At 39.3% G+C, this 12,574-nt stretch overlaps 1 protein-coding gene across 3 annotated transcripts in view; it reads right to left on the reverse strand.

Annotated features, from left to right (window-relative positions):
* Positions 1–7,068: 7,068 nt before the first annotated feature.
* pank1a (pantothenate kinase 1a) overlaps positions 7,069–12,574 on the reverse strand; it is a 35,237-nt gene continuing 29,731 nt past the window's right edge. For all 3 annotated transcript variants that reach the window (XM_036593983.1, XM_036593984.1, XM_036593985.1), the window contains exon 7: positions 7,069–11,805. In XM_036593983.1, the coding sequence (XP_036449876.1) occupies positions 11,746–11,805 (60 nt within the window). In that variant the 3' untranslated portion in view covers positions 7,069–11,745. The remainder of the gene's footprint in view (positions 11,806–12,574) is intronic.

Raw genomic sequence — 12,574 nt, forward strand, 5'->3', positions numbered from 1 at the left:
TGAATATCTGACTTCAGCTTCATATCACTGAAGAATTAGGGGTGGGTGATAATAAATAATTGCCCCCCCTCTTTGGAGGCATATGATGCCCTAAATGTAACTAAAGCCCTACAGAGCAGCGCTAGTAGCTGTTAATGAAATTTTTTTTTTTTTGGTTTAATTTGAGGTTTGTCCCATTTTGTAGGGCAAGATTTCAAGAACTACCCCTTGTAACTCAGTTCCAAGGGGTTAGGGTGACACTCGAAAACAAAGGGTAGGGGTAAAAAGAAGAAATGGGATTGGGCCTAAGAGTTTACATGCACTGAGAGATCTGATTACTGAGCTAAAACCCAGCTCTCTTTATCCAATTTCTAGATCAGAGTATGGTGTTTACATGACCATTTGAATAATCAGATAACTTTAGAAATCTGATTATGATCGGATTATTGAGTGCATGTAAACACGCTCACTGATTTCTTCCTCTGTCTTCTGCTTCTTTCTCAGGTCTGCTGTGCCTCTCTTACTTTTCCGTACCACCAACTCACAAGCTACACTGAAACTATGCCAGATTTGAACTAGCAACTTCCTGTAGAAGAGACAAGGCTGTACCCACAAAGCCACAGAGTAAGACAGCAAAAGTTGTTTGGGTAGGATTGGGAGGGGGGGTTGTCTTAAAGACTGAAAGACAAGATAAGACTGCAGGTGGGTCGTTTTACAGAAATCTCTCCATAGGAGTCACTGGTGTTACTGGTCCTCATTGGTGTTACACATAATAAAGGAACACCAGAGACATTTTTAATGAACAATGCATTTTACTAAATGTCTGCTACAGAGCATCAAACCACATGTTGTCAATCAGGGAATATCCACTAAAATATGGAATTTAATCCATTTGTATTCTATTTTTTCACAGTTACCTCAGAATGAAGTCGGTCACACCAGTGACTTCAGCTAAAAGCTTCATATGAAATCATGAGCTAAATGAGAATCTCTCTGATAACTGAAAGACACAGTGGACTCACCATGTGCTTTTCTTCATAGATCCTCAGAAAACAGGTAAAAAGAAGTCGAGTGATGTCATCAGTGTGGTTTTTATTTCAAAATAAGAGATTTTTTGTTACGCAGTAACACCAGTGACACGACTCCTGGGGACAACAACTTTCATTATATATTTTATAATATTTATTTGGTGTTTGTTTTCTTTATGTCACTTAATTTACATATTTCATAGTCATGTATAGATTATTGTAGTTAAAATTGCAGAAAAGTTTTTTACCTCAAAATATGGCCTCAGCTTTTACACATGACTGTGAGGACGAGCTCTTCTGTGCTGCTTGGAATTCTGTATGATTGATTTAAAAACCAATATTGCTAAATTGAGGCTCAAGAAGGTGTAATAGTTAAAATAACTATTGTTTTATTTTAAAATATAAATAAATTGTTTTTCAAGTGTAATATATCTTTAAACGCCAGGGACACAAAAGTGGACATTTCTGTAGAATGACCCAGGTACGTTTCTCTCACCAATATAAAGAGTAAAAATCCACCTTAAGCACAAATGGAGTGTATCAGGAATCAAATATGAGTAGAAAGCGGAACACAAATGAAGTCAGACGTCCAAAAGAAGTGCTGAAAAGATTAATCAGTCAGAAGGCCCAGAATTGTTCACAGTGGTGGTGATAGGAACCAGACGTCCACCTCTAAAAGCTCCATCACAGAAAGTTACTACATGAAATGGTCAGGAATTTGTTGCTTGATGCCTGAAACATTGTTCTATGGTAGTTTTAAGATAAAAATTTGTCCTGAAACCTCGAGGCAAAATAATCCCAAAAGAAAACCTTGTTGTTTCCTATCCAGTGTCGTCCAGAGGAGGATGGGTTCCCCTTTCGAGTCTTGGTTCCTCTCATGGTTTCTTCCTCTTAGGGAGCTTTTCCTTGCCACTGTCGCCATTGGCGACGCTCATGGGGGCTCGGACCCAGATTTTTCTGTAAAGCTGCTCTGTGACAACACCTGTTGTAAAAGTGCTATATAAATAAACTTGACCTGACTTTTCAGATTTACCACTATTTTACCTTCTTCAACATCACATATAGAAGCTCAAAATACATGTAGTTTTTAGATAGTCAATAAATTGGCTATATTTGCATTGTGAACATCGCAAAACCTGATTCCTGTAAGCACCACTGTAAAGAAATCTCAGTAAGTGTTTCACATCAAACCACTGTAAATGACTTTATTTGCATCTGAAATTTGTAGAAGATTGACCCACAGCCGTAAGATCTCAGGTCAACAGTGTAAGTCCACCTTGGGAACGTACACCGATCAGGCATAACATTATGACATTATGTCCTTGTTTCTACGCTCATTGTCCATTTTATCAGCTCCACTTACTATATAGGTGCACTTTGTAGTTCTACAGTTACAGACTGTAGTCCATCTGTTTCTCTGATACTTTGTTAGCCCCCTTTAGTACCCCTCCCAAATGGTACCTGCTCTGTGAGGGTCCATGGGGGTCCTGACCACTGAAGAACAGGGTAAAAGGGGGCTAACAAAGTATGCAGAGAAACAGATGGACTACAGTCTGTAACTGTAGAACTACAAAGTGCCCCTATATAGTAAGTGGAGCTGATAAAATGGACAATGAGTGTAGAAACAAGGAGGTGGTCATAATGTTATGACTGATCGGTTTGCTCAGATTAAGTACAAGTGATCCTGGTTGCTCCTAAACTCGAGTAAAAGGAACTTTTTGTGCTCACTTTTTACAAGTTTGGTTCTCAAGAGACCAGGTTGGAGTAGCAGCTTGTGGTTTCAGTTTATGCACTGTGAAAGAGGTACCTCAAACATGATGGACGTTCTAGATAAGACTTTATATTTTGCTGTAAACACTGCTCTGATGGGCAAAACGTCACTAAGCGTTCTTGAGAAATTAGAAAAGAAACCATGACAGTAGCTGAGTGTTATATCTTTATTATGCTTTTTGTTTTCTTTAAATGTCTTTTTCTGTACAGTCAGTACACTATCGTACCCTTTGAGTGCAGCAGATTACATATTTTATCAGTGGAAGCCAAAAATTTCAGCACTGTAGCATAGAATGCTTTCAATTTAGGATTTTCTGAAAGGCAGAAAACAAGAATATTTACACGTATGTACAGTTGAATAGCACAAAGGTCCATCAGATTAGTGTTAAGAGAGCAATAAACGACAACACTGAGAAACAAACGTCGGTCATCGTACAAATTCAGTAGGAACACAATTTATATGTTTAAAACTCATAAAAAGCATTTACCCAAGAATGTTCCTCCAAACAGTTGTGTACAATATTGGTGACTAGATGACAGTAATTTGGCTGTTTACCAAGGAGAGATGAACGGACCACACAGACTGCATAGTAAGGTTACAAAGGCCTATAGCCAAAATACCCATTTACTTCAGCTTAACCTCAGAAGCATCAATTCACCTTCACAATGTTTTTATGGCAGATGGCACTATTATGAATTATACAGAGAACCTCCAAGAACTTCCAACCATAACTGCATAAGCTAGAGGACCTTTGTCGTAGCAATCACAGTATATTTGATCCGTTTGGAAAGCCATTTCCAATGGAACCTGAAACTAATCAAACACAAAAGATGGTTCTTTAGTGATGGGAATGGTCCTATGAACCTCGAGTCCTGCTACTGTTATGATGTCAAGCTTGTAACAGTACAAGAACCTTTTTTGGTTCTATATAGACATACTCCATTAAGCTGAAGAACGATTTCACCATGAAATGGTTCTATGTAGGGTTCTAAATTGAACCATTGCCTTTACAAAAGAACCCTTGAAGAGCCATCGTTTTAAAAAGTGTTCGGTTGCCACCCATCCAAGATTTTGGTTGCCTGTCCAGAAAAAAAGGACCAGCAAAAATGGTTCTGCTACTGTTATGATGTCAAGCTTGTAACAGTAGAAGAACCCTTTTTGGTGCTATATGCACATTCTCCATCAATCGGAAGAACCATTTCACGTATAGGACTCGTGGTTCTTAATTGAACCAACTTTTTAAAAAGTGTTAAAAATTGAACCATTGCCTTTACTAAAAAAAACCTTTGAAGAACCATCTTGGTGAAAAGTGTACGGTTGCCACCTGTCCAATTTCCTGGATTGTCCTGGATTTTGGTTGCCTGTCCAGAAAAAAGGACCACCAAAAATGGTTCTGCTACTGTTACAACGTCAAGCCTGTGACAGTAGAAGAACCCTTTTTTGGTGCTATATACACATACTCCATCAATCTGAAGAACCATTTCACCATAAATATGGTTCTATGTAGGACCTGTGGTTCTTAATTGAACCAACTTTTTAAAAAGTGTAAAGTTGCTACCCATCCGAGATTTTCCTGGATTTCGGTTGCTTGTCCAGGAAAAAAAAGAATTCTGCTTCCAGACACAAAATGTCAGAATCAGAGGAATTTCACGTTAGATTTTCATATACAGTTAAACCATTTCCTTTTATCCAATTAAACCATCTGTCTGCATACAAAGATGAAGGGTTATGTTGTTTCAGATTACCCTCAGTGTAGCAACAGTTGTGCACCAACTGTGACATGTTCAGGCACTAAGCAGCCCAGCAGCACAACATCGATTTACCTTAGACTTTACTATTAGCATGGCTACCTGTCCACTGAATTCAACGAAAAATTCAAGCCACTGATCGAGCGTCCAGGAATTTTACAGGCCTGAGGTGGCAACCCAATTAGCTGTGGAGTCACTAAGCAGTTGACAGTGATACAGATGATATATACACCGATCAGGCATAACATGATGACCACCTCCTTGTTTCTATGCTCATTGTCCATTTTATCAGCTCCACTTACTATATAGGTGCACTTTGTAGTTCTACAGTTACAGACTGTAGTCCATCTGTTTCTCTGATACTTTGTTGGCTCTCATTTACCCTGTTCTTCAGTGGTCAGGACCCCCATGGACCCTCACAGAGCAGGTACTATTTGGGTGGTGGATCATTCTCAGCGCTGCAGTAACACTGGCGTGGTGGTGGTGTGTTAGTGTGTGTTGCGCTGGTACTGAGTGGATCAGGCACAGCAGTGCTGCTGGAGTTTTTAAACACTGTGTCCACTCACTGTCCACTCTATTAGACACTCCTACCTTGCTGCTGCACAGTTTGTCTTGGTCATCCTCTAATCCTTCATCAGTGCCCACAGGATGCTGCCCACAGGACGCTGTTGGCTGGATGTTTTTGGTTGGTGGACTATTCTCAGTCCAGCAGTGACACTGAGGTGTTTAAAAACTCCAGCAGCACTGCTGTGTCTGATCCACTCAGACCAGCACAACACACACTAACACACCACCACCACATCAGTGTTACTGCAGTGCTGAGAATGATCCACCACCCAAATAGTACCTGCTCTGTGAGGGTCCATGGGGGTCCTGACCACTGAAGAACAGGGTAAATGAGAGCCAACAAAGTATCAGAGAAACAGATGGACTACAGTCTGTAACTGTAGAACTACAAAGTGCACCTATATAGTAAGTGGAGCTGATAAAATGGACAATGAGCGTAAAAACAAGGAGGTGGTCATAATGTTATGCCTGATCGGTGTATGCCTCAAACACAAATGTCTATTTAGAATTCTGCTCTGAGGACGTAAAAGTAAAGAATTGCACTGATTCTTCAAAATGTATTATTATAAAAGCATTATTTAATGGTTATGATGTAATCATAGTCATTCAGAGTGGTTTGGTGAGAAATGCTTCGTTCTAGAGAAACTGGCTGAGCCAGAATTGTTCGTGAACATTTAACTCCTCAGAAGTCTGGAGAGTTCAATGCCTCTCACAAAGTTATTACATGAAATGGTTATGGATGCGCTGCCTGTTACCTGAGACACTGGTTTATGGTAGTTTTACAATAAAGTTTTGGCCTAAAAGTTCAGCCTTTTCTCTCTCAGAGTGACGCAGAGAAACTTGGTCATGCATTTGTTACAGCAGAGTTGATCACTGTAATGACCTTCTTACTGGACTTCCTAAGAAAACTATACATCCCTTACAACTCGTGCAAAATGCAGCAGCATCCTAACAAAAACAACACAGAAAGATCAGATCATTCCTGTTTTAAAAGAGCTGCACTGACTGCCTGTATTGTTCAGGATAGATTTTAAAGCTCTGCTACTAGTTTTTAAAGCTCTAAATGACCTTAAAGCACCGCTTACATTACAGAGTGTCTGTCTGTTTATGTTCCAGCACGTAATCTAAGATCTGCAGATACTGAGCTTCTATAAACACCCTCTGTAAAATACAGAAAATATGGAGAGACTCGTTCAGTTATTCTGCTTCTAAACTGTGGAGCTCAGTTCACCTTTTATTAGACAGTCAAGCTCAGTGCTCACTTTTAAGAAGCATCTAAAAACGAACTCAGCATTTAATTAAAACTCTACGTCTCGTGGTTTTTATCTTCTAATTTGATCTGTTTCATTTTCTTCTGATTCTAAATAAATACTCATGATTTCTTGTATAACTCTGTTTTATCACCTGTCTGTAAAGCACTTTGAGCTGCCACCGGCATGAAAAGTGCTATATAAATAAAAATTATTATTATTATAGATTATATTATTACTAAAATGTATTTTTTAAATACATTCTTAGTGCATGCAGGGTGCTGGAAGGCAAAATAGTACCCAAGGAAAACATTTTTTTTTTAATTTACCACTGTTTTATCAATATTTTCATTACATATAAAACTCAGAAGATGAGTGACGGTTCACTGGTCATTTTGGATGACAAATAAATAGCTATATTTGGGCTGCAGACACTGCGACTCCTGGTTCCCATCAACACCACTGAAATATCGGAGTCGGTAACTTTCTCTAAAACACAGCATTTCACATCAAACCACCCTGAACCGCTTTGTTTACATCCCCAAGACTGAAATTCCCCTTGTAGGACCTAATGTGACTAACACTAAGGCCATTATTGTTGTAATGCTAACTGGCAAAATTGGCATTTTCCAGTGAATAAAAATGTTCGCTCCCCACCAAACACTGCATCATAACGACTTGTTGGTATTTTTATGCTCCATTTCCTCAAACACAACTAGAACAACTAGATTCTGACCATGATTTCTAGCATAGTCATTTAATGCTAGTTATGTAAGGTCAACAAAACACTGTCCGATATCAACATAGACACATTTAGCAGTTCATAAAAGTTTCATTTCTTCCTTAAGTGCACACATGCAAATTAAAAACACACAGTATGATCTGAAATCTCACATAAAAACTGAAAAATAAACAAAAGGAAACCAGACATTTAGGTGAAAGGGACTTCTCGTCTGTCAGGTAGAGTCTTCATGTAAAATACAGCACTTATATTAATCTCTGTATTTGTGCAAAAAGTAATGCCAGAGTAATCTCAAGAGTTTTTGAAACAGAACCTTGACATTAAACATTAAAAATGATTTAAAAAAAAAAACAAAGTAAAGGGGAAAAAAAAGCACGGAAGAGCATTTCATGGGAACAGGGCAAACTAAAATGGGTTACAAATGCAGATGGAACACAGCAGGACCTGCTTTACCCAAAAAAAGAAAACAAAAACAACAACAAAAAAGAAAGAGAAGACAATTGCGGACTTGAAGAGAATGGATACACAGAGAAGGCAACCAGAGCAGATGAGAAACTGTTTACAAAGGCCCACATGAAACTGATTAGACCTCTAAAGAGGAATTCCATTAATTTTTCAATTTGTCTGCATAATTAAATGGCTGAGATGTAAACAGAGTCATTCAGAGCGGTTTGATGTGAAATGCTCCGTTCTAGAGAAACTCACCGGGTACAATTGTTCACAGTGATGGTGATGGGAACCAGATGTCTGGAGCATTTATTTGTCCCTAAAAGCTCCCGAACAGACAGATATTACATGAAATGGTTACGAATACACAGCCGATGTCTGAGGTGTTGGTTTACAGTGGTTGTGACATGATATTGGCTTAAAAACTGATGCCATGCAGGGAGTTATAAGGCAAAATAGCCCCCAGAGAAAACATACTTTTTAGATTTACCACTATTTTATGACCCCTGGTTCCCACCACCACTGTTAAGAACTCCTGAGTTGGCAAGTTTCTCAAGAACAGAGCGTTTCACATCAAACCACTCTGATCCAGTTTACATCTCAACTATTCAATCTTGCAGAAATAATATTAAAAATTCTACTTTAATTCTAAACGGATGGAGTTTCCTGTTCATAGTTGTGAGCAGCAACATGTCAGCGCGCTCAATTTTACTCAAACGACTTTCAAGTCGAGTTTCACTGAGGTCACCAGCGGACAGGCCTTCTTATGAACGGTTTACCACATACCACATTTTGGCATTTCTCTAGAAACAACGGTCGGTTCCTTTTAGCCTCCTTTAGGCTGCAGTATTATAGGCTACAATGATAACACAGTGGTTAACAGCCTCAGTCTGAACAGCTCTGACCACATTACATACTTTGTTTGTTTTCAAAGCAAAAATCCGTGTTCTGTTTTGAGTAAACTGAGCACATAAACAAAATTGTCCATTTAAGTGTGCAGAAGTGTGTTTTTTGACTTATTTTCACTTAGAAAATTAACAAAGCATGTCGTTTGACCAGGGCTGCCCAAACATTTGCATGACAGTAGGCGTCTAATTCAAACTGAGTAACATCAGAAGAGAGTTCAATGTAAATAATGTACAGAATAAAGGCATACAGAGGAAAGAACTGGGTTAAGGTAGAGTAAAAAGTGAAAAATCCATAAGTCATCATATTGTTGACATCTCTAAAGCTTCGTAGACATTTAGGCCCAATCCCATTTCACCCCTCGCCCCTACCACGTGGGCGATAATACATAATTGTCCCCCTCTTTAAAGGCATATGATGCCCTAAATGTAACTAAAGCCCAGCAGTGAGGAGCTGAACTTTACCCTCCTCTGCTGTCACTGAAGACGGACCAGGTCGCCTACAGAGCAGCGCTGGTAGCTGTTAATGAAGTAATGTTGATTTTTTTTTTTAATTTGAGGGTCCCATTTTGTAGGGCAAGATTTAAACCACTACCCCCTTGTAACTCAGTTCCAAGGGGTTAGGGTGACACTCGAAAACAAGGGGTAGGGGTAAAAAGAAGAAATGGGATTGGGCCTTACAATGAGAGTGTATGCAGGCTGGCCTTGGTTTAGGGATAAAAGAAAGGGTACAAAACCACAGAAGGCGACAGTTAGAGATGAGGAAGACGAGAGGATATCTGAGGGTATTGGCTCTAGTAGCTGAGTGAGCCGCTTCGTAATAAACGCAGTAGAAATGAAGCTTTTTGGCATCTGCCCCATTTATAATTAAGCCTCTGCACTGCATTCGACCACATACAAAAACATCTGCCGTGGTGTCTGATAAAGCTTTCTGGACAACGCGTTCTATCAAGCACGTGAAGGAGGAGGCATTGCACAGGAGGTGCGGTGCCATCGGAAGGAAGCTGTTGGCAGCTTGGTCCCACCTTAAAGGAGTAGTCCAGTCAAAAAGGCTAATGTTGCTGAACATGAATGATAGCAAACAGCCAAGAAGTGGCATTTTGGAGATGATCAATTGCTAACTGGTGGCTCAAGCTTGTATCCAGAGTTAGCCACATTAACGTATTTGGTCAAGCTATTCCTGAAAAGAGACCACTGTCAGATCAGTTGGGTTTAGGGTAGTCTCACGGGGCCAGACGTGGTCTCGTAACGAGAACATCTTGGAACAACCTTTAGAAATTTTGGGTGGAAATGCAGATTTACTGGGGCAGGAACAAATTCCTAAACCAATTCAACACACTGTGAAGACGAAGCTCAAAGTAGAGCTCGTCAGCACCGTCAGACGCACAACAAGCCCATGTTAGTATAACCACAAGACAAAATGTTCACCCAAAAATAAAAATTCAAGCATGTATGGTCATGCGCAAAAGTATGGGCATCCTCGGTCAAATGACAGTTATATTGATTTTCTTAGTGGAAAAAACTTTAATTTAAGGCATAAATCCTGGTCATTTGCTGAATTTAACATATTTGGAAAAAATAAAACATAAAATGGAGCTTGTGCAAAAGTTATAGCCCATGTTATATTTTATGTTTTATTTTTTCCAAAATCAAAAACTCAATTTTTTTCCCAATATTAAAAAACCGCACAAACTATGTACTAAAATTGGCTGAAAATGCCACATTTGAATGTTTCCTGTACAGGTGTGTTCACTTATTTTCACTTAGAAGATAAAGAAAACATGTCATTTGACCAGGGGTGTTTAAGCTTTAGTATACGATGCTCTTTGCTAGCTTGCTTGTTTTGCTTGTGTTATTAATTGTACTATATCAGCACAAACTAGAGGAATTTGGGGGCAGGTTTTAAAGGGGACGCACCCTTGTTTTACAGTAGATTTCACTGCAATCCAATACCAACGTGTGTTCTCGTTACGAGATTGTGAGACTAACACTAGAGCTGCATAATATGGGCAAAATATGGGACATCACGATTACCCAGTTGCAATATATCAAAAATACACTGGTGAACATCTGATGCCACAAGGCCAAAGACTGGCTTAAATATCTTTGACCAAAATTATTCACATTTGAGCAGCTCTAGCTGAGGCTGTATGCCATCTCACAAGAAAACTAAAGGCTTTGCGCACGTCGGCGGGTCAATTCCTGATGTAATTCGACTGCAATAAGCACAAAAATTGATGTTTCTCATTTGACAAAGGCATGAAAAAGGTCTAATGAAAAGGTGAGAAAGAAAAGTAGAAAGGTAGAAAACAGGAAAGGTTAAAGGAAGAGGGACATACAAAAAAGGCCCCATTCTATACTGAGGTGGGTACAGGTCCCAGTCCTATCGGAATTAGGGATGCACTGATCTGGGTCATTAATAATAACTGATATTTAACCTTCTTTTGGCTGATATCGATCATTTTACAACTAGTTCACACTATACCCTCCACAAGTGACTATACATGCGAGCAAAGATAGGCCGCCAATGGTTTCGATTATTGGTAATTCCAGTATCGGACCGATAATAATAATACTCTCCACAATTATTGGTATGCCGATTTATCGTGCATCCCTAAAGAGAACATGTTTAATCAGTGTTAACCCTCACACTACAGTATATCTGCATCTCAAGCCAGGATCTGATTTTTCCAAACGAAAGCAAAGATCACAGAAAGCTACGTTTTTGTAGGACAGAACTGTAGATCTAACGTGTCATTGTTACAGTACCAAAACTGGCCTGCCAGCTGCACCAAGACTTTTACTAAAGCTCAAGACTCAGATACAAACACACACAGGCTTTCAGAGTTGACCCAGGCTCTATTCCATATGTCCCGTATCTGACCGGACTTCTCTTTTAAGCCTGGATTAGTTCAACTCCAAACTTGGACCACAGGAAATGATCACGTACCTATAGCTTATCTAAAAACAGGTTTAAAAAAAGCTGGTTTAGTTCTGAGCTGTCTAGCCATAAAGCAGGAGGTTTCACCACGACAGGATTTGGCCATCAGTGAATTCATTCTAGACTCTAAACACACATCTATATACAAAAAAAGAAAACACAATCATCAGACTGAGGGAGTCTAAATTAGTCATAAAAACATCTTATCTTACAATAAAAGCAGGTCGGGATCATTTCAGGGTTCTTTATAGTTAAATTACTATCATGGCTTTTCCCAGTAGTTCCCAGAATTCCCATATTCCTGTGGGGGTTTTCACGAGAAAACCTTTGAGCAGCTTTTCAATTTTATACGAGGACAGACTTCCTCTCAGGGGTCCTCAGACGACTTCAGTAGCTCCAGGAACGCACCAACCGCTCCGAAGTACCCCTAAAAACACAAACGCACAGAAAAAAGATGTTTAATTGTTTACTAAGGGAACTGCGGCACTACAGCGTTGACATAATACCAGAATTTTTATCTTCGATACTGATACTGAAGTCCTGTTGGATGGAGCTGGATTAGTTTTACAGGGGGAGGTGTTGTAATTTGAGTGATTACTGATAAAACACATGATTTTTAAACCAGTACGAATTTGCTGTGTCCGTAGTTTACTGCAAAGTAATAATTTGAGTGAATTATTATTTTTTTTTATAATTAACATTTTATTTGCACGCACAATCAGGTTCGCAGATACAGTTAGGACATACATACCCATGGTTAACAATGGACATTATAGAGTAAAGGAGGGAGGGAAGAAAAATTAACTATTTATAATTAATAAATAATTGACTATGTAGGACGGTCCCTCAAGGTAAGATATTAACAACTGCCGAATTTGCCAGAACCTATACATTTTCTGATTTAAGTTGTAGGTCAGCTGTTCTAATGGAAGCACTGTTGTGACTTGGGACAACCAGAGATCAACAGATGGAACCTGAAGAGTCGACCACACTGGAAGGGGATCATGACCACATGTCACATGACCAAAAACAGTGCATATACACTGATCAGGCATAACATTATGACCACCTCCTTGTTTCTACGCTCATTGTCCATTTTATCAGCTCCACTTACTCTATAGGTGCACTTTGTAGTTCTACAGTTACAGACTGTAGTCCATCTGTTTCTCTGATACTTTGTTAGCCCCCTTTTACCC

Source organism: Colossoma macropomum, unplaced genomic scaffold, assembly GCF_904425465.1.
Source record: "Colossoma macropomum unplaced genomic scaffold, Colossoma_macropomum, whole genome shotgun sequence".
Classification (NCBI taxonomy): Eukaryota; Metazoa; Chordata; class Actinopteri; order Characiformes; family Serrasalmidae; genus Colossoma; species Colossoma macropomum.